This window comes from Molothrus ater, chromosome 2 (assembly GCF_012460135.2).
Source record: "Molothrus ater isolate BHLD 08-10-18 breed brown headed cowbird chromosome 2, BPBGC_Mater_1.1, whole genome shotgun sequence".
NCBI lineage: Eukaryota > Metazoa > Chordata > Aves > Passeriformes > Icteridae > Molothrus > Molothrus ater.
This window is the reverse complement of record NC_050479.2, coordinates 104,499,895-104,522,887: the sequence shown is the minus strand read 5'-3', so window position 1 is coordinate 104,522,887 and position 22,993 is coordinate 104,499,895. Positions and strand designations below refer to the sequence as shown.

General features: G+C 34.9%; 1 protein-coding gene across 1 annotated transcript in view; it reads right to left on the bottom strand.

The window, feature by feature from the left end:
- Positions 1–22,993, bottom strand: part of TMPRSS15 (transmembrane serine protease 15) — a 53,779-nt gene that overhangs the window by 13,313 nt on the left and 17,473 nt on the right. The window contains exons 9-19 of the mRNA XM_054518605.1: positions 19,996–20,104; positions 17,205–17,314; positions 16,191–16,328; positions 15,468–15,617; positions 13,085–13,187; positions 12,477–12,627; positions 11,162–11,303; positions 7,347–7,436; positions 5,949–6,074; positions 5,350–5,481; positions 2,778–2,888 (exon numbers count right to left, since the gene is read on the bottom strand). Of these exons, the coding sequence (XP_054374580.1) occupies positions 2,778–2,888; positions 5,350–5,481; positions 5,949–6,074; positions 7,347–7,436; positions 11,162–11,303; positions 12,477–12,627; positions 13,085–13,187; positions 15,468–15,617; positions 16,191–16,328; positions 17,205–17,314; positions 19,996–20,104 (1,362 nt within the window). The remainder of the gene's footprint in view (positions 1–2,777; positions 2,889–5,349; positions 5,482–5,948; positions 6,075–7,346; positions 7,437–11,161; positions 11,304–12,476; positions 12,628–13,084; positions 13,188–15,467; positions 15,618–16,190; positions 16,329–17,204; positions 17,315–19,995; positions 20,105–22,993) is intronic.

Genomic DNA, 22,993 nt, shown 5'->3' with positions numbered 1-22,993 from the left:
AGATTTATTATTGCCATGGGAGAGCACAAAAAAATTAAAATGCTTTACAGAGGTAGTAAACGCAGCACCTCCAGAATGTTGTGTTCCCACAGGAAGGAATTGCTATTGTTATTTCCTATATTTCTGCCACAGGAGAGTTTCATACGTTGTATTTTGCAAATGTCTCAGAAATAGACAATAAACAGTACATTTTCCATCAACTCTAAACAATGTATTGTTTTCTTAGTCAGCATTATATAATTTCCAAATAATGAGTGAAGCCTTAGTACCACGGTGCTCAGTAATACTGACTGGAAATAAGGTTAAAATGCTTGTTGATGGAGAAAAAAAAGATTTCCAGTTCCAATTGCTACTGTTCTCACTGCAGTTTTAGTTAAAACATTCATACTAATAATTAAAGCTCACTCAAAACCCAGTCCTTCTATAAAAACTTTTCCCAAAAGAAAATATTCAGGACAAGAATTCAGAAAATCTAACTTATTGGTAAAAAGTCTTATGCTGTTGGCATAGAGACTGAGGAAGTTGGACTGTGTGGCCAACAGAATCTCATGTATATACATCTATATAAAATAAGAATTTTATTATATAATCTTAGATTTATATATAATAATGTCAACAGAGTTTCATATATGTCTTAGCAGCTACAGCTGCATTTCGGGCAGATTACATGTATTTTCATTGTGAAGTAAAGGAAAGCATGCAATGCATTGACATTTATTGTTTTCCAAAATATTTTTTTAAAAAAATCTTACTTGTGCAAAAAACATTTTTCACCAAAATGCTTTCACAGAGTACCCGTCATAGTAAATAAAACATTTAGATGTCTAGAAATGTCTCTGTGACACCTGGAGTGCATGAATGAGAGAGGTGATTTACAGTGATTAATTAATTAATGGCAAATTTTAGATTAAATTAAATTTTTGCACTTAAACATCTTGGAATTGTATGCACTGAAAGATTTATCCAAATTACTTTTGACACCTCTTTTCTTGAGAGAACTTGAACTATGAGTCCTTTTCCTTTCTCATCAGATCCATGTTCTTCTCCAAATACATTATTGGTAAGGAATAATAAAGTCATTGAAAATCCAACAACTGCTTAATTCAGATATTATATATTTTAGAATTTTGGCATTTCTTTGCAGTCCCTGGAAGTTTCAGAAGTTGGAAGATTTGAAAAGACAGTTTGTCTAGTTCAAGTTGCCACTTCTGATAAGTCATTGAAATTGGTTTCAGGAAAATGAGCAAGGCTTTTGGACACTGGAAAGACTCAATGTGAGAGTTTTTAGTTGAATTTTCATTTTCTTTTAAGATGTAGATTGATTTAGCCAAAGTTTGGATTAAATGGATTTTTGGAAACAAATCTCCCAGGCTTTTCATGTAAGGTAATTTGTTATGAAGTAATAGACAATCAGTGGCAAAATAAATCTTTGGGAAAATGTACGTCATGCTAATGTAGGTGATGGTTTTCTTGTTCAGATCTTCTTCAGCAATGACTGGAAAAATAAATTCAAGTTTTCTTTGCTTAAGAAGAAACTGAAGCGAATTTTATTCTATATATTTTAAAGGAAGAATATGTGGCTTTTTTGCCACAAAATAGCCAATGGAACTAATTTGAGGAATGAATCTGTGTCTTCAGACATCTATCTATCTATCTATCTATCTATCTATCTATCTATCTATCTATCTATCTATCTATCTATCAACTATTTACATGTATTTACATATGCCATGTATATTTTTATATATATGCATGTAAAAAAATGTTGAAATCAGCAACTGTCAGCACACACCTAAAAACATAGCTGATCCCTAGTAGAGCTCTTTAGAACAAAGGAATTGTACTAAGCTTAAAGACCACTTTTGCATCTTCCTTTAGTTCTCCAAAGGAGATTGTCAGAAAGAGCAGTTTAACTTCTGTGCTAGGCCAAACGTGATTTTAGTATTAGACCTACATTTAAATTATTGTTTTAGAGAATGCTGTGTAAAATGAATTCAGGTACTGTACACATGCATTTTGGAAAGAACCACTTTCCCAGAGAAGTAAGGAATAGCAGTGAACAATGAATGCTGCTTATGAAGCTGTTCCATCCAGTCACCCCATGGAGTCCAGGTGGGCTGGAGGGTGCCGTGTGTTCGTGTGTTATAGTTTGACTTCACACTCACAAAACTATTTGGGAATTTCCACCAAGAACGTGTTTATTCTCTACCCTGCACTGCAGAATTTTTACTGCTGTGAAACTCTAATTAATTACAGCAAAACCCAGTAGAATTGGGAAATGTAAAATGAATTCAGAAGAAAAGCATATGTTGAGGTTTCATTTACTTTTGAGGCAATTATAAACAACTACAGTTTCCATCACAGAGAAGCTTCCTACCTTTTCCAGAGTTCTTCACCAGATTCCATACACTATCTCAGAAAAGTGACCCTTTTGCTGGCCCTGACAAGCTCAGTGAGGTACTGCCGTGCAAATTGGCATGCCCTGCATTGGTCTACATTAGCTGAGCTTCTGTGGCTGTTTTCCTGGGCAATTCCTGCCAAATATGCATGGCTTGGCTTTGATATTAGGAAAAATATCTTCACCAAAAGGGCTGCTAAGCATGTCAACCTGCAAAATGCTGGAGTCACCATCCTTAAAAGATGTGGAGATGCAGCACTGAGGGACATGGTTTATCAGTGAACTTAGCAGTGCTGGATTAATGGTTGGACTCGATGATCTTAAGAATCTTTCCCAACCTAAATTATTCTATGATTTCTTTGTAAGAAGGAAACCTTACTGCATTTTGCTTCGTCAGAGCCATCTTCACACTGAGGGATGTTGTCACACAGGTTGTGCAATGGGATGCATTTCCCACTACCACACTGATGCTCATCAAGTCTGCAAGCCCCTGAAGGGAAACAAGAGAGGAAAATTAATCTGTAGTTGTGAGGAAGGTTGATGTTCACAGGAGGTCTTACAGTTCACCTGGAGAAAACTGTGTAGATAGTATGAAGAGCCTGTGATTTCCTTTTCTTTCCATTTCCATCCATCTCTCTTTCAAAATAAATATAATTTTCAGATAAATAGAAGAGAATTAAGAATAAATTCTGTGGTACTCTGCCTTATATTTTCTGCTCCAGTTAGTGTTGCTCAGTTAATAATGTTCTTCCATTGCAAGTGATAAAGATGGGAGTGAAAAGCCAGACCATGTCAAAAGTGACTAATGATTTCAATTTTCAAATGTTCAGCACTTTCACAAATTTTAGAGATGTTAAGTTCTGTCAAATCAAGCATATGAGCAAAGAGGCAATGAGAGCTGAGAGTCTCCTTCTGAAATGTATTTGTTAGGAAAGGTGGAAGAAACAAAAGTAAACAGAATGAACGAGGAAAGCGTTCATGAAGCTACTTCAGAATCAGTTATATAATAAAAACAAATGAGGGAAAGAGTTAATGTAAAGTTATAATTCTTTCTGTGGCCAAGGTGTATTTTTAATGGCATCATTTGCATTACAGGAAATGTACCAGCATCAACATAAATTCAAAAAATTGTTTATTTTACCTTCCTGGACGTACTGACAGAAATATTTAATTATCTAGAAATCTTATTAAAGCAAGATAATTGCTTTACTTCTGAATTTTTAATATTCTTATAAAATGATTCATTCATCAATCAGCATGGTTTGTACCAAATGGAAACAGAAGAATATGGTTTATAAAAAGCTCGAACCTGATTTTCACACATTCAGTGTCCATAACTAATGACAGATCTTACACAGAACTTAGTTCTTAATTGAAAGTGTTTTCATTATATTGCATACTGCCAAAAATTATTTCTGTTCAAATAATTCTTCCTTTTCCAAAACCCAATATTTCATAGAAAAAATAAAACACAAAGAAAAATCTGACTTTCTTTTAAAGTTAATTTTTTTACTGACAATCCTTTTATCCGTATGCCTGCATGCTAATGATATTAGTCTCTCTCCTTTGGCTGCAAAGATCATGAATAAGCATAATCTTTTGCAAATGGAACATTTAAAATATATTTAACCAGACCTGGCAATGGCAACTCTGAGAATTCTGCCTTGCTAAGCTTAATTTTCATTTTACAAAGTATGGGCAAGGCTGGCCCAGCAAAGATGCTGAACCAGCTAAAAAAGGAAAAGGCAGAGAGTTATTGGACTGAACAAATGTGATTGAGAAGGCAGAACAAGAAGCAGCAAAATTTTCATATGGACATTTAAACTAGCAACTCAGTCTTGCACAATGGGATTAAACAGAGTTAATTTTATAAATGAAGACCAAAGGTGAAGATTTTTAAAAATATTAAGAAAAGTAATGTTGTTACTACTGTGAATCCATGAAAAATCTGCCACTGGCTAAACAAGCTGGGAGAAAGTTGCCATTTCTGAGAGTTAAAGTAAGAAAAAGAGCCTAGATCCTTGTTGATTTTCTGTTCAGGTAACTGCATGGTACTTCACACATCTCCCAATACACACTGCCTTTTCTTTCTCTGTTTTTCTCCTGTCAGACTTCCACAGAAGTAATACAAAGCCTCTAATTAATGCAGTCAAGATCTGGCCTAGAGTTTGTATAATTATTTGTCCTCATAAGCCTATTACTCTTCCATGTAATTTGCATTATGCTTCATTTTGCATATTTTGGTGAGTTGATTGCTGAATTATGAGTGACAAGTCTAATTGCAGTCCCCAAGAAAATCAAGAGCCTTTCAGAAGGGATCTGGCTGGAACCAGAAACACTGCTGTCCAAATATTTCAGAGACTAGTTCTTAGATTATTCACACACTGAAGACCAAATTTTTAGAGATGTAAGAAGGACCATATTACAAATATTGATCAGTTACCACATACAGTGATATATTTTCTTTTCTAGTGCATGTTATAAATAGTAAATATATTTTATAAATGCATTTAAACAGACTTTAATGACACACTGAAATTATTTAAAAAGTGATACTTTTTCCTGTTTTTTTTGGGGGGGGGTTTGTTTGTGGTTTTTGGTTTTTTTTGGGTTTTTTGGGAGTTTGTTTTATTTTTTTAATAGGGAATTGTTAGTCCTTTGCCCTCTTAACATCTGAAAATATTTTGGTCAAAATAGTGAGTCAATTTTCCGCATAATATCACAGAGTTGCACATGATCTAGACATTGCTCCAATTACACTAAGGAACAAACCCATCACTTTTTCTGCCAGGAAATATAAAGTACAGATGAGTAACCAGCCTTTTTCTCTTGAACATTTGCATTTTTTTCCACTGAGCAAGTGCTGAGAGTGACTTTGCACTCCCCATGTTTTCTGAAATACATTTGGCCAGTGGTTTAACCTCTTTAATACTGAAGGTTCAGATGCTTACTGAGATGGTAGCCAGTAGTGAACTTTGCAAGAAATCCCTTCCCAGTTGAAGACTTGTCTGTCCTGAGGATCACTGTCATCTGGTTTGTTGTAGAGAAGACATCTGGCAGTGGGCCTCTCTCTGTGTAGACAGCTATTCAACAGGAAAACATGAGTACATTCAACCTATTTTGCTCATGTGTATTTCAAAATGTTCTGGTTTCAAAAGCAAATACTGCCACCACAGGGATGTAGCTGCTCCCCCAAACCTAACTCACACTGCTGTGGTCAGACCCCAACACCAGATTTGACTAATCAGCATAGAACTAGAGGGTTCAGCTGAGAGATTTTCCATCTGTTTGTCCACACACATAAACAGTCTGATTCACTGAGAAGTTAATTTCACATGGATTGCATGGAGAGCTGAGTGTGTGCAAATGTTTTGGAAACCTAATGTCACATAAAGTATGCTTTCTCAATTTTTTTCTCTGAATTTCCTCTGAAATGAGGCCCAAAAAATGCGAATGAAATGAGAGGAATTTAATTTCCATGATATTATATCCATCAGTTTGCTCCAGCTGTCTGATTACATTCATTTTAGTACCCACTGCTGCTACTTGCCCAAAAGTAAAGAATCTGGTCCTCTGCCATCTCTGATTTCAACCACATCATGGATATTTTCCAGATCAAAGACCTGAAAGTGAAGTTGGATGTTTTTTCCAGTTTCAGCATTCAAGTACCACACACCTGGAAAATAGTAAAACACACACACACACACATACAAATCACCTTTTCAGTAGTTACATTTACTGTGCCTTTTTCCTGTTGAAGGGCTTTGGGGAAAAAAAAAATCTCCTAAATTGTTAATAATCACCCAAGAAATTAAGTTTAAATCTTGTATTTAAAAGCTGTCAAGATCCAAATTCTCATTCTTAAAACATTTTTGAAAACTAATTTTAGGCTTCTACAATATATACACATGTGTTTTTAATCATTCATGTCAGCTGTGAGTTTTCCCAAGGTAGTATATCCCATAATTTTCTGACAGTGACAATGTGACAAATAGTCTTGTCACTTAAGTCTCATTTGATAGTAAGATAATTTTTGTAATCAGTCACAGAAGCCTGTCTTTCAAGTTAAAATAGCTCTTTGCTTCTGTTTAGCCTATACTTTCTCATATTTAATCTAAGTGTGGATACTATACAAATCTTGTAAAGAAAATAAAAAAGATAATAATTCATGGAGGGAAAAGTATTTTCTCACTAGCAGGAATCTCATTTGGGAACTTGTGGAAAGAATCCTGGAAATGTAAGCCATATCTCAAGTGAACAGAAACACAAAATGACAACTCTTATGATTACCATCCCAGCACAATTCTTCAGAATTGAAGGGATAAATAATTTAAATTTCATTAAGAAGCAATGACAAAGCTCTCTTGCTTTATCCATCAACAAGACATAGTGAGCCTCCTTGAAGCATTCACTTTTGCCAGCTCTCATTTAATCCAAATCAAGTAACATCAGTAGAATAACATCTTCTCACTAGTATGTGAAGAAACATTCAATAAAGAGAGGATTCTTTATAAAATGCATGTACATATTCTTTGCCTTTAGAAAATTTGAGCTATTTAACAGCAGAAGTGATGATATTAACCTGGCAGATACACCAGGCTATGGTAAAATGGGGACTTTCATCACCTTTTGTGCTGCTGCATTGACATAAAGACATCTGACATAAGAGGCAGGATGGAATTGGCCTGTCTGGACCTGTTCCATTGGATTATGCTTGTCTTATTATATATAATAAAAAGGGATTATCCATTTTTATTCAGCTGGCACGTGCTTCCTTAGCTTCTGCTCAGTACCATATCGAATGCAGTTAAAAGATCCCACTGTATATACACCTTAGATCTTTTTTTGGTTTTTTTGTTTGACAGTGTCTGAGTTGGAAAAACAGATTTAGTATCTCTGCTTTTAGATGGTTAAACTTCTCGTGAAGATTTGGAAAAGAATGACTTACAAGAAGCTAAATTAGGGTAATTGTTTGGAAAGTTTTCAGAGCTGAATGTACTGTTTGGCTCCCAGAGTTCAACTGGCCCTCCACAGTCAGCTGGAAAAGAAAACATTTCAAAAACATAATTAACCTGCTGTCTTAATCTTTTAATCTGTGGTAACAACGATAATTTCTAAAAGTATTATTCATGATTATTGGTTGGCACACTGTAACCATGATAGAAATATGAAGACAAGAATATGATACAGTTATATAATACAGTAATTAATAAAAGCTAGGAAATAAAAAAGCTAGGAAATGTTGAGATTAAGAGAGGCCTCCAAATACAACCAGCTCATGCACTTTGCTTGTATGCCTTTCTTGTTATCTGATCCATCTCAGAATCACAAAATCATTCAGGCTGGAAGAGACCTCTGAGATCATTGAGTCCAGCCTTTGACTGGTCAACAGGACCTTGTCAACCAGACCATGCCCTGAGTGCCACATTTAGCTCCTTCCTGAGCGCCCCCAGGGACAGTGACTCCATCACCTCCCAGGGTAGCTCTTCCAATGCCTGACCATTCTTTTGGTGGAGAAATTATTCTTGCAGCATCAACAGAGATACTCAAATCTAAAGCTCCTTTTGTCATCTAGCAAGTAAACTTTTAGCAAAAAACACAAACTGTTCCTTTTTTTTTCTTCAGGACCCCAAAACCTTTTACAGCTAAAACTTCTCAGTGGTTAAACCAGTCATTTGCTTTTTCCTTAAAACAACTGTTCTAGTAGGAAAGACCCTTGTCATAATGATGTGTATGTGTATATTTTAAAAATATACACATACACATATTTTAAAAATGTGTATGTGTATTTTTACAGGTAAAAATTAATAAAATTTATGTAAAAGCAAACATTGTAGATATGTGTACACACATAAACATGCACTCACAACAGGGACACAGCTAACTGTATATATATAATCAATATTCTGCTTCAATTATAATTTTGATGGTGGTTTACATCCCAAATATGTCAGCTTCATGTTCAAAAACTTTACTTGATATTGAGAAATATTATTTCTTTTCATTTTAGCCATCAGAATGACTAAATGAACCATGAGAATAAACTTTGGTGTTTTCCCAATTTTGTTGCTCACAATTCATTCAAATATGAACAGTGCTCCTCCACTTGCTTCAGGAAATCATAGTTAAGGCAAAACAGCTTTACCTTAATTGGTTTTTTTTGGGTTTTTTTTGTGTTTGTTTTTTTATTTTTAACTCTCAGACTTTGGCTAAACTTTAACTCTCTCCTCCCCATCCCTTATGGCTCAAAGGCTCAAATTTGCATGCCATGATGTCTGATAGCATCTCACACTCTGAGCCTCTTGGTTGGGGACTGCATAATCTATAAATCCAAGTCTGACCACTGAATCTCACTGGGAGAAAGCTAACCAAAAAAAAAAAAAAAAACCCAAAACCCCAAAACCAAGAAAAACTTGAACTTCCTCATAAAAGCCATTTTCTAGAACTTTCTATTTCACTGAATCACTTCTGGCAAGAAAAGCCAAAACTCAGAAAGGAAAAGGAACTGTTAACAATCTCATCCTGACTAATAATTATGTTATGTTTCAGCCATATGGCTCACAAGGAAGATTATTTTCTATAAATTTTCTATAAATACCATGGACAACAGATAAAGATGACATGTTTTTTAATGGAATATTATGGCTTGTGAAATCTGGTCTGGTCTTGGCTACACATAAGGCACATTAGTAGTGATCTTTGTCTATCATGGAAAAATGAGAGAAGAAATTGAATTTACTCATGTCTTGAAATAATGTTTAAAAATTTCCAGTGATCGCTGAACATAAATTCATATGGAGTTATTCATACAGCTGTTGCATATTAGAGAATCAAATAGTAATCACTAGCAACAGTCTTGGTTGAGCACAAGAGATGTGAGAAAGCACAACTTTACTCAACATTTTAGAAATTATATGTTACCTGTATCTCTGTGCTTTGGCCAAAACTTCAGTTTATATTGACATAAGTGTGGAATGCACACTGTCTTTTCCACACTGTTGTTTGTATTAAAAGATAGATTATAAATTAACATGAAGATGAAAGCAATCTTTGTTTTAGATGAAAGTGTAAGGTGAAAGACTTGTACAAAAGACAAAAGCAAATCCGGCTTTCCCATGCCACCATCAAAAATCTCCTTTTTTACATTTCAAGGAGCTTTTGTGGCACTGTGAATGATGCCAGTGACTCGTACTGAAGCTCTAATTCTAGTAAAAGAAATTGACTCAGCTCAAATTCTTTCATGTCTTGTTTATGGACATGACATTTGTTCTGAAATCATTAGTGTTAGTAAGCTTGTACACATTCATCAAAGTAATTTCATACTTTGAAGATGATTGATAACATTCAATTTTTTTCATCAGGTTACAGATAGCACATAGTAGCATGTACCAATAAAATTATGAAAACAAGTTATTTTTTCCCCAGCAACAGCTTAGACTGTCCTTTTGTACCATGGATCTCTTTAATCTCTTTCATAAGGAGTTATAAGCCTTATTACCATGTCCCTTTTTTGAATGCTAACATTTTATGGCCATGCATAGGGTAGACATGTATAGCTTGATATTCCTTTGGTGTTTCTCAGAAGCACTGAGAAACCACGAATCATGAGACTGCTGCTGGCTTGTGAGGTGTGTTTACCCACAGCACCTGAAGGTTAGCTGGAGGGGGCAGACATCAGCATCTCTCCGCAAAATTACTTTAATAAAAACTGCTCTTGAATTCCAAAACTCATTTTGAGAAACTAGGACTGAAATTACTACTGTTATTAAAATTTCATTTTGCTGACAGACACACCTTGTTGAACTTTACCTCCCTGTGTCTCATGATGGAGCTCTGAAACTGCATTTTACTCTTCCATTTAGAAGGTTTTTGCTTACCTGTGCTGATGCAGTAGATTTGGAGGTGACAGATTTGAGAGAATTATAATGACATACAGTGTTTCAACATGAATACAACGTGAACAGCCTTACCATTATTTTAATTTTAGAGCATTTATACTATCTTTTAATTTTTTTTTTTTAAATCAAGAGAGAAACCAGCTGTGCTTTGAAAGGCACGGTAAATCTAATAAAAGGCAGTCCTGGAACATGCTCAATGTTTGCTTTAATGATTTGAAGCTATATCTGAATAGGCCTTTGAGAAATTTTTTTTCCAAAAATCCATCCACTTGCAGAATAAATTACAAAGCAAGGAAAAACCATTAAAATATCAGATTTTTTAGATTTTATCAGATTTCAATTTTTTTGGTTTTTGCTTTGAATGGGCTTGGACTCCTTTATCATCAAATACAATGTTTCCTCTCTCTTTTATACAAGTTATCCAGATTTATAAGGATAGTTACAGGTATTTTCTCCGGTTTTTTTTTTGTTTGTTTGTTTGTTTTCTTTGGGGTTTTTTGTGTTTTTTTGTTTTTTGTTTTTGTTTTTTTTTTTTGGGGGGGGGTTGTTGTTGTTGTTTTTTTTTTGGGTTTTTTTGTTTTTTTTTTTTTGTTCTGTGAGATTTTCCTGTTTAGCTCTGTGAAACTGGAATATTTTGAGGAAGCTTAAACCTCTGTGCTTCCTCTAAAATACTCTGCAGCCGGAAGGGTCTGGCTCAAGCTGTACAACCTGTCTGGAGAGGCATGGAACTTGATCTCAGTGTGTTACCCTGGAGATAACGTTATGATGCTGATGAGAGGTTTTTATAAAACTGAGGCTGAAAATTCTGACCCATCCAACACAAATACAGCAATAGGAAATCAGCAGTGATTTGGTGTTGACTCACTGGGAACTAATGGGGTGGTGGCAGCAGTTGGCCTCGCAGTTGGCTCTACATAATTGTCTTCGTTACACTTTCCCTTCGTCAGGGCAGTGTCGTCCACGGCAATGTCACTGGGACCACGCCTTTTAAAGGCATCAAAAATAACCTGAATTCGGGGAAAAAAAAAATAGAATTTTATAATTTAATGAACCATTTTCAGCTTCTTATGCTGTACCATTCTGTCTTTGCTTGAATGCTCTTATTTCCACTGTAATTTACATTGTTGCTACACTCAGGGGAAGGTGTTGGGGATGAGACAGAATTTGTCACAAAACAAAATAGCACTATACAAACTGAGTGGGTCATTATAAGGAATGTAGTATCTTCTTCATTTAAATGATTATCATGATTCAAAAATATTCAATACCTTTGCTTTTTATATGTATTTTTAAAATGCAATTTTAAAGACAGTTCTGCTTTGCTCATCAGCCCAAACTTCTCCTGAACCAGGGGCACAAAAAGCTAAAATTAATCTCATTTGTTCTTAGCTGCTCTTTAATATCCACATACTTAAAGTAGTCCTGCAAACAAGGAGTTAGTGCTGGTGAATTACAGCTAGGTTTAGCAATCTTCTTGAGATCGTATGTGGTTACAGATTTCCTGGAAATCTGATGCAGCCAGGTCTCAGATGCATTCATTTCCTCAGATGTTAAATGCATCTTTCTAGCCATGCTTGCCAGAAATCAATCAAAACTACTGTAGCAAGGCAAACCATCCCAAATGCCTATAAAAAGAAATTGTTTTCAAAAGAGAGGTGCTGAAAGAATTGTCTAGAATAAACTTCCTCCTTTTGTTTACAGATAAGTCAAGTCAGTTGTTAATCATTGCACTTCCATCTGCAACACACTTTCAGTGGATTAATCTGGAAGTAATTAGTGAAAACACTGATTCACAATCTGAAGTAATTTTAATTTAAATCTTCTCATGGCTAAATGCTTCACATCACCCTCACTATTGAGATTTTATATTCCACAGCAGATTTTGATAGGCTTTCAACATTCTTGTTTTGTGGAAAGCTCTCATGATAACATTTGTTGTTCTTTGACAATAATCATGTTTTCTGAAATATTAATACTTTAAATTCCAGGGTAGGGAAGAGAGACTCTGAGAATTCAAATGAGGATTACAATCTTCTGCATCCTAATATTTATTTGATGGCAGGTATTTTTAAAGGATACTAAGTATTATCTTTGGAACAGTGGAATTTTGGATTCATTTCACAAAAATCTCTGATATCAGTTTATCTAAAATAAATGAAAAAAAAAGCAGCTTAACAAACCTTAAAATCAGATGTTTCATTTAAAGTTACTTGTCCGTAATTCCAGTTGTTTCCATAGTTTCCTTCTTTCTCAAAAATTATCTTTTCCTGACCACGCTCATCACTTGTGCTAACTCTTAACCGGTAAACATTAGCCCCATACATGAAATACCTAGAGGAGGAAAAGCATTTTGGTATTATTAGAACAAAGTCAAATTTCATGAAAAAAAATGTCACTCTTTTTCTTTTATAATGTTTCATGAAATTAGGATTAATTTGAAGCAAGCATGAAAATAATATTAATTGTATGTTTAAATTACACCTGGAAGTGTAGAGGCCTAGTTAAGCTTCATAAAAAAAAAAACATTTCAGGGATTCTTAATATCATTTTTGCATAGAAATGAATATTGGATGCAGGGTGATAAAGAAAGTACATCATAGCTAACTGCAAAAGTCAAAGCTATGAAGGAGTTAAACTTTAGGCCTGGAGCTGAGACTGATTGTGGAAATCCAAACAGAACCAGGCTGGTGTTGCTGGCACGTTGAGTGGGATTAATATTTTAAATGTAAGAAAGCTCTTTGGGTATATTCTTAAACAAAAACCAGGTTTAGGAATTATGTAACAATACCAGAAGCTTAGACAATATGGATCTGAAGGGACCAAAGGCAAACTCAGAATCCGGACCCGCTCTTCCATGAATCCAAGTCCAATGGGTGTTGAAATATAAAATCCTGCAAGATAATGGCCATACTTTAGCCAGGACAGAAGAAATTACTTTTTTACTTATTGAATTAGAGTTTGTATATTTAAAATAACATCAAGCACAGATAGTGTTAAAGATTTGGAAGATTCCTGACACAGTAAATGTGAGGGATTATCCCAAGATATGTTCATCAGTCAATGAGATATCAAATTGAGCTTTAAGCTTCTTGGATACTCCTCAGAACTAGATAAGCAATGGGCTATACTAGTCCTATATAGTCCTTATACTAGTCCTTTCCAAGTCAGTGGGAATTCTGCTTTATATTCTGTGAAGGGAGCAATTCTCCTGCCTTTATAAAAATGTCCTCCTGTTTGATATTGGTAGTGATTTTGCCAAAGAATTTCCCAACATTTTCATAATTTGTATCCACAAATGACAATGGGAAATATGGATTATGTGTTGAGAGGGTGACAGAATGACTGTGTGAATATTTTATAGCAAGGTGAGGCATTATAAACAAACAACCCCTCCTTTATTTGTGAAATTGGGTTTATAGCTTTTATCTAAGATAATTTGCTGCAGCTGGGAATTTGGGCTTCTTGTTGCCATATGAGGCCAGGCCATAGAAACACTGGGATTTGTCATAAGAGATGCAAACTTAGGCAGCTTTAAAATAAAATTCTTGCTTTATTCAAATAATGGGTGTAATCTCATATTTTCTTCTATCTAACTAATAAATATATATGCAAATATTATATTAACAGAATTTTCAAATTAATATAATTATAATTTTATTAATTAAGTTATATGCACTGTATTCTGTTATTTATACTTCCAGATTACCTAGTTGTTTTTATGTGGGAGGCTAAAATTCCTGAAAATTAATCTGAAATATGAATCAGGCTTTTAATTTCCTCCCTTGACTTAGAGAGCCTGCAGTAAAATAGACATGGTGCCTAACTTAAAGAAAAAGTTCTTTACATAGTCAAAGGGACAATTCTCTTTGTTTCATCAATTCTCTGAGCACTCAGAATCAATTTTTGAACGTGTATAAAGGCCTTTACTTTTCAGCAGAAGAAAAAAACCAAAAAATAGTGTTTCATGAATGCAATAGCTTGATATTAATGATGCAATTTACTCAAAATACAGGTCACAGAAATTTAAATATGCAATACAATAGTCACATTACACACAAGAACATTACATATGTCAGCTTAGACTTGGCATAGGAAAACTGAGAGCACCTAAAATGGATTAATATTTTTGAGAGAGAGAAATCATTGTCAAGTGTTTTGTTAAAAAATATTTACATTCTTTCATCTGATTTGCATTCTAGGAGCCAAGTGGGAGGATAAAACAGTGTTCTGAAGATTGTTTAGAAAATGTGCATTTACTTAGAGAGGGGTGCATAATTTCTATCTATCTATATAAAGTGCAGAATGCTATTTTTCTTTTCCCAGGAGCAACTTTTTTCAGAATAATTTGCAATTTTTCCACTCATTTGTCACTGAATAAATTTTATGTAAGTCCTGCATAGAATATATATAAACATTGCAAAATCCAATTTGTATTTTATCTGGTTTTAGCTGGACTGACAAATCAGCTGAGAGAGTAATTGTTTGGCTTTATTGTTGAAGCATAAAGAACCATAAGGAGTCTAATGCTGGTATAAGGATTCATGATACATTCAAAATCCAATTCCTATCTGCATTGTCTCTTTAAATAAATTCCACTTTTGATATGACCACTCTTCCAATTAAGTTATTTACCTGAAGCAGTTACTGGAGTGTTTGTGGGGTGTTTGGCACAGTAGGTGTGTTTGCTGTGCAGTAACTAGGGACACAGATGCCCCCTGTAAACTGCAGGTCAGCTTTATTTAAATCAAAATTATTTTGTGACAACCATTAGGATGTTAGCAGTAGGGAGGGATGAAACAGAAGTGATTTGCCTAATCATGCAATTATATGTTTTTCTCCCCTCAAGTTAAACATAAAGGTTTTTGACCTATAACATTTTTGCCCAATAGAAATTCCTTTCTCAAATAAGGCATTTTGGTGTAATAAAAGCATTGAATTTTTTAGCACCTCACACTTAAATAATTTTACTGTTTTTTTTTTTCCCTCTTAGTTTTGGTATGTTTCCACAAGATGACAATCAGAAGGAGAAAACATTTTATCTGGTAGCCCTGACATTTTTATGGCAGAATAATACAACATGTTAGTAATACCACTATGAAGAATCCATAATGCAGTGACATAAGCTAAATCAAGTTTTTCCTTTAATCTTCAAGCCACTTTTTTGATCTTACCTGACAAGTTGCCAAATGTATGATCAAAATCAGGACCACTCATCAAGGGAAAGGTGGGACCCTGAACTCTGTCCCAGTCTGAATCATCATCTAAATCTTGTATCCAGAAACAAAAGCCATCTTCAAAAGTGCAATTGATTTTCTCATAATCTGTGAATAAGAACTTCTAGTAAATAAAAGATGACAGAGATGGTAAGTTTTTTCTTAGAATTACATGGGGAGCAGTGATGAATAATGTCAATTTTTAAATATGCTTGTAAACCAGCCCACAATGACTTAATTTCATCTTTATGCAACGCAACAAAATTACTCAAATAAGTGTGTTTTCCTGAATGTTGTTTCTAGATGTTGTTCTGAATGCTTTATTTTCTGAAGACATTTTGGTCAATGATTTCATAATGTTGTTTAGTGAACCAACTGGCTGAGAGGAATCTGATGGAGGTGCAGACACAGTTTTATTTACACAGATGAGTTTTGTAAGACATCACCCTACTGCTAGATACAGGCCTGTAAACCTTAGACAAATAATTTATTTGATATTTAAATCAGTATGAATTTATTCAAAGTGGATCTAGCTATTGGACTGAGGCCAGAAAATGCTGCTTCCCTTCCCACTGCCATTTTCTCAAACTTAAAGTGTAGATTCACCAAAATTTTGGGATAAAAAAGAAACAAAGTAACCAAACACATACACACACACACACACACAGAGAGAACACTTACTGTTTAGTTCACTTGCATTAAATGCAGTGTATGTTGCATTAAAGCCATTATAATTTTCTGAATAATCGGACATAAACTGTGCTGTAGCCTCATGAGAAAAAATGTAAATTGTTTCAAGATTGGTCCCTGACAGAGAAGCTGAAAACAAATAAAAAAAACATAAAGTCAGAGAGAAAATAATCACAGGCACATTAAAATTTCCAGTGTTGTCACAAAACCACAGTGGATTAGTTTATTGAGTCTTAAGGAATACTTTTCCTGTTGTACTGTGATCCTGCCACAATAGCTTCAAACTCTTGAAGCATTTAGCTGTCTGGCTGACATATAAATATTCTGCATATTCCACCTCTCATATCCACCAATATGGATATCAGCTAGTCTTTTGCCATTCCTCATTCTCATTCTCTACCTATTTCCAAAAATAAGGATAAATAATAATATATCTTTCTGATATACTTATCTTCCTATTGTCTGTCTTCAGAATATGTTTTTCATCTCTGATAGAATTCAGCTGTATAGACTGAGTCTTATGAAAAATGGGTAGAATCCCAGCTTTCAGAGTAGAATGGAGAGACAAGGTATCATCAGTATTTCAAGATCTGAGAAAAACAATGTATTTACAAATACTTGTAAAGATTTTCAGGAAATTTTGTAGCAATTCTCCCACCTGTTTAGTTTATATGCTTTCATTTTCTGTTACTGTGTGTGATATTACAGGAACTCCTGAAAATATATTTTCAATGAAACATGAACCCCACAAGACCATGAGGCTGATGAAGTTATCAAGATCATTCAAATAAGATCTTAAAAAACAAGTAGAAATTTCATAATGTATAAGGGTTTTATCTGGTCAAATTAAAAGGCAGACAGGTATATTGAGATTAATTGTCTAACAGGGTAATTTTATTCAGATATCCAGTCTCCCTTTTAAACATACACATGCAGATTTTGATGCCTCAAAATGCTTAATTTACCACTCAGATTTTAGTATTATTAGCTGAAAAATAAACTTACCTCTTAAAACCTTGTTTTGTCCTAATCCTTCAAAAATACTCAGCTCATCTGCATATGGTTGTGTTTCAAAAGAAGTGAAGTTCAGTTTAATGGACAACCCTTGAGGCACTCTAAGGCAACAAAAGAAACATAAACTCAAAACTGAAAATCTATTATTTGACTTCAGTAAATTCACTGAAGTCATTGAGTGCTTGAATGATAAATTCAGAAGCAACATGAAATCATTTTAATCAAGAGTACTAATCAAGATGATCTATTTCTCTAACATTCAGCTTGCAAAATTGCCAAAGAAATTTGACATAAACCTTTCGTAACAGTGTGCGCACACCTTTACACACTGGAGTTGTGTTTTCTAGAAACTGAATGTTCTGAACTCTAGAATGTGATTATCAGTTCTAGAAGGGGTTTTTTTGGATGGTTTTGGCTGGGTTCTGTTGCCCTCTGCATCTCATTGAATTGCAATCACATTTTTCACGCATGTTACTCTAAGATATCTCACTGCTCAGGTAGACTTCCCGAACCCAGAGGAACAGTATCAAGATATCAATATGAACAGCAAGATATCAAAATCTCTCTCCTGAAAGTCCCAAACACTGTCTCTTATGACAAAACCAGGATGCACGTGCAGATTTGATGATCTCAAAACCACCCTTTGGGAAATTGTTACAAATCAAAATCATCACACACAAAGTTTAATGACAGAAGTGACTTGAAGTAAAGTGTAAAAATTCTTGACCTTATTTTGCTACTGTTATGCTTTATGAATAATCTATATTTAATTTGTTCTCCCATTTCCTTTCCACTAGACACATATGGTGGTCCAAATTCTAAAACATTACCAGCTTAGCTACCACAATGGGGTTTTTTTCAGAATTCAGAGCATCAATGAAAATAAGCTTTTAACAGCAATCTGCTGGTGCTTATCAGTAATGATAAGTAGAGAAGTGTGGAATAAATACTTAGATATTTTGCTTTTTAAAATTTTTTGTTGTTGTTGTAATTTTATATTTCTCCAGATAGAAGAAATGGCTTTGGTTAGAAAAGAGTAAAACATATAGTTGGAAGGTTCAGGAAGCTAAACTTTCAGGGAAATATTGAGCATATTGCTCTCTAAGGAGAGGAGATTGGATCTTCATTTAGAGTTAAAGGGCATGAAAAAAGCTCTTCCTAAAGGTAATAGGGAAATATTTCTAGACAAAAGTAGGCACAAGAAAAATCCAATCTTGGATGTATTATAGGGTGCCTTTTAACACATTTTTATAGGGATAATAAAAAAAATGTAGGTTATTGGAAAACCCAAAAGTTCCCTCATGTAAACAACTCTGAACGAAAGAAAAAATTTGAGTTCCACTTTGAATTTCTTAGGGCTTTACTCTCAGAGTTGCCTGGTTTCTTAAAGCATTAAGGAAAATAAATTCAGATGGTTGTTTTTTGTCATTTTTCAATCTGTAATTACACACATCTGCAGAACCTCTACCGTATTATTTGCAATTGCTCACTATTCTTTCCAAAATGATGTTTTTACCAGCTACATCCCTGGTATAGATATCTACCTAATACAATGCTTCTTGCAGCTATAGCAGCACTTGGAGCAACACCAACAGTGTAGAAGGAGGGAGGGCACTGGGGCCATGTTTATTTACTGGGCTCAATTCTGCAATGCCACGAAATGAGGAACAAGGCAGATGCATTCAGCAGGGAAAAAATTGTTTTCTTTTCCTGGGACACACCTGTATTTTAAAGCCAGGTGTTATCAGTAATTACTGGTGAGCAGTACCACTGAGGATGAGAAGGAAAAAACGTGCTAAACAGAAGGAAACCAGGATTTCAGGGTAAAGATGAAAGTTCTGCACAAAATCAAAGCTTAACACTTTCAAAGGAGCCTTTGGAATGAGAAGCTCAAACCTTTTGAATTTTAAAGGCAATTTCTTAATCTCCTTTGAAATCTTCTGCCAAATTAATACTTCTCAGAATCAAAGAGCAGCCATTATTATGAAACCATAATAAGAATAACTGCCTTTCAAAGCAGTAACTTCTGAATTGGCAGTCATAGGAAAGATTTTTAGAACTGTCTAACTTGTGATCATCCAGTTTTTTTCGATATGTACTTTTGGATGAGATTTATCACATAGTGTGGCTTTTTTCTCCCTGTCCTAAGAACTGGACCTAGAGAGTCAAAATCAAACAGTTATCCCTGTCTGTAGGTATATATCCTTGATAAAAAAAAAAATAAAATTCCACTTCTTGTTCCTAAGGCTTAACAGGAATTTGGTGTTATTATATAAAATGCTAACTATACAATTCTAAAATATATTCCTAAATTACATAAGTACACAGGTATTCTTAATTCACATATAAAACCTTTACACCTAAGTGACAAGGGAATTCTTGAAAACTCTGTTAAATAAGAATTACATCATATAAAGCCATTATCTGAGGACTATAATTTAATATAATCCTTTGGGAAAAAAATCTTGCAATTATTTTGACTTATGTGATTTATTTTAAACTTACACTTATGTTCCTCTGGATGTAAAAACACACAAGATTTCTCAAAATTGTACCTAAGAATTTTTGTAAGTGGAAAAATTATCGATACAGTTATGGAGCTCATGCATGAAGGTTTTTAAAGAAAAGTCACATAAACAGAAAGGAAAAAATGATAGTATATATTTTCTATGCTGGGGTATTTGGGAATAAAAGCAAATGACTAAGACTATTGTGCAGGAAACAAGATCACCTCATAATCCAAAAGAAATGTTAGGTACGAAATTATTGGAAAATGGCTTACACTATTATCCATTTGCAAACAACGTTTTCATTATATGGCTTTGGATAATTCATAGAGTGAAAAAACCCAGAGGAGCCAGTCAACATGAATTTTCCATCACAAACTGCAGCTGTAACGATATAATGAAGAACATTTTTCAGAATGACATTTGAGAAACAGAATCAGAACCAAAATGTGGGTGACCCTGGATATTGATTTACATGGATTACCTTGGAACTGCTTTGTAAGCAACAATAGGAAGACAAAATAAAATACACTATCAGCTTATTCCCATTTCTAATTCTTATCACTGTTTGATCTCAGAGTACTATATGAGAAGAAAAGCAGGACAGAAAATTCGTTTTTAAATTAGACACAATCCAACTAATCCAAACTAGTCTAAACCAATCCAAATAATTCAAAAACAGCAACTGGATTTAGCTAATCCAATACTTTCATTTTACTCCATACTTTTATAAAGAAACAGGATCTTGCCTTACCAGTTCTTATCTTCAACTACTTTAAATCAGAAAACTGTGTTTGTACTACCAGAGAAAATTTGATATCACAGGAATAAAAGCAAAAGGGGATATGGTTGACTATTGTTATCTCTACTTTTATAAGCTCCCTGGTTCCTTACCTTATATATTACTGAGTACTCGAAGAGATAAGTGGATCTCCCAAGTTTCCTGCCAGCTATTGAATTCATTCAGCTGAGGTAAATGTCACTTATCATCATCTATTTTTTCAAAGGGCTTTCAATAGTTTTTTTTTTTTCCCTTGGTGTTGGTATTCTATTCTATGAAAGTTCTTCACTTTAAAAATAGGGGAAAAAAGTATTTTTAAGCCTCAGCAAGATTGTAAATGATAATTCATGTAGAGATTTTTATTTCAGCAGACACTGAGGAACTGCTGAAGGTTTTGCTTCACCTCTTGAACATTATATTAGAATCTGTCTAATAATGTTTTCTCTTCAGTTGTTCAAAAAGTATCATAGTGGTTTCACATAAAGATAAAATCAGTACCACACATGATTATCTGGAGAGGTAAGGACAAGTTCATCAATTTGAGGCGGCTGATCAGAAATTATACAGAGCTTTTAATTAATTTCAGAAATGAAATCATACCTATAACGACAGTCCAAATTATGAATAACCAAACATATTGAAAATTAAATGGGAATTTTATTGAGCATAGTCCTCCTCTGGGAAATTATATATAAAAGGATAAATTGGGCCTCCTTGTGTGTTCATTTTATAAGTGTAAAATTCTTTCTGCATATCACCGTAGCAAACGCAAAATAAAAGTCAAGCTTTGTTTCATGCAGCCATACCCCATAAATAAAGACTGTGCAGAATGAACTTTGCCAACATGCCTAATCCATGAGCTGAAATAGAAACATACACCATTTTGCAATCTTTGAGAGGAAAAAGCAGAACACGTAAGATTTTAACTACATAGAGAGAAAAGGTCCATGAATGATAGTTATTATTCTATATTAGCATTAGAGCTGTGTATTGCTATAGAAGTACTTTTTTTCTCCACTTTAATTCACATATTTCCTGTCTTTGTCAATGAGAAGGAGAAAATCAGTGCCCAGCTTGCTATCAATGAAAATTACAAAAAAGTGGTGCTGTTAACGAGTAAGACATAACCTGATCTAAAAGGAATCTTACAGCATGGACAATAATAAAAAAGATAATGCTTTTCTAATAAAATTGATGACAAGTGTTTGCTCATTCATTTCTCTTAGAATCACAGAACGGGTCAGGTGGGAAGGGACCATAATGGGTCCAACCTCCCCGCTCAAGCAGGATCAACCTAGAGCACATGGCACAGGATTGTGTCTAGATGGTTCTGGAATATCTCCAGTGAGGGAGACTCCACACCCTCTGTGTGATCTATTCCAGTGTTTGGTCACTGCACAGTAAGGAAGCACTTCCCCATGTTCAGGTGAAATTTCCTGTGCATCAATTCCTGCCCATTGCCGCTTGTCCCATTGCTGGGCAGCGCTGAGCAGAGCCTGGTCCCTGCTCTGACCCCTCCCTGCAGGCACTGACAGACACTGATGAGGTCCCTTCTCAGTCATCTCTTCTCGAGGCAGAACAGCCCCAGCTGCCTCAGCCTTTCCTCAATAAGAAAGATGCTCCAGCCCCCTATTATTATGATTGTTCTTCTTATTGTTCTCTTTTATTTGTTCCTTATCTCTTAAGAGACAATGAGTAAATTCAAACAGGTCCTTAGGTAGACGTAGCAATATTCAGTGCTTAGTGTGTCAGGAATGAGCAGGAAGACAGCAGGGACTGGTCCTTTTTCCCTAGAGAACCTCCCAGTGCTTCCTCCCTGCAGGGAGAAAGCAGCTGGGGTCAAAGATGGATGGGCATGGAAGTCATTACATTTTTGCCTCATCCTGGAGCCCAAAGAAAAGCTGCAGTTGATCTCTTAAGGACAGGAGATATTCTTTGAAGGAGCCACTTCTACTCTTTCCCCAATATGTATCTTGCTGTCCACTTCTATTTAATTCTGTTCCCTACATGGGACATTATGAGGGCTTCATCTTGTTAGCCTTGAATTTGAGGGAGAAGCTCCCCAAACCAGTCAAATCCAGCCCACATATTTCACTTGACAGGATCTTTCTCTGCCAAAGGCCAGTCCATTACTTTCTGATTAATCTCTCTCAGTGCTGTAGGGATGCTGTGAGGTGAGTAATCACAGAAATGATAGTCTAGACACATAATAACTGCAAAGAGTCTGCAGAAACCCCTCCTGGGATCAGCCACCAGTCTCCCTTTCTGTACCCCTACGTGCTACATGGCTGCTTTACAGCAATGCCAGTCATTATTAGTGGCTGCTGCTCAGACTTCACATTTCTCTAGAGACCCTTGCACTGAAATTGCTAGCTGTACTTGTGTGAAGCCTTTTGTAACTGCACTGCATTGCAGAGCCAGAAAGAAACCTTTCAAGATAATTTTAATCAATAAAACAGAGAAAAAAAAGGGTGTTCGGTTGATTGAGTCTC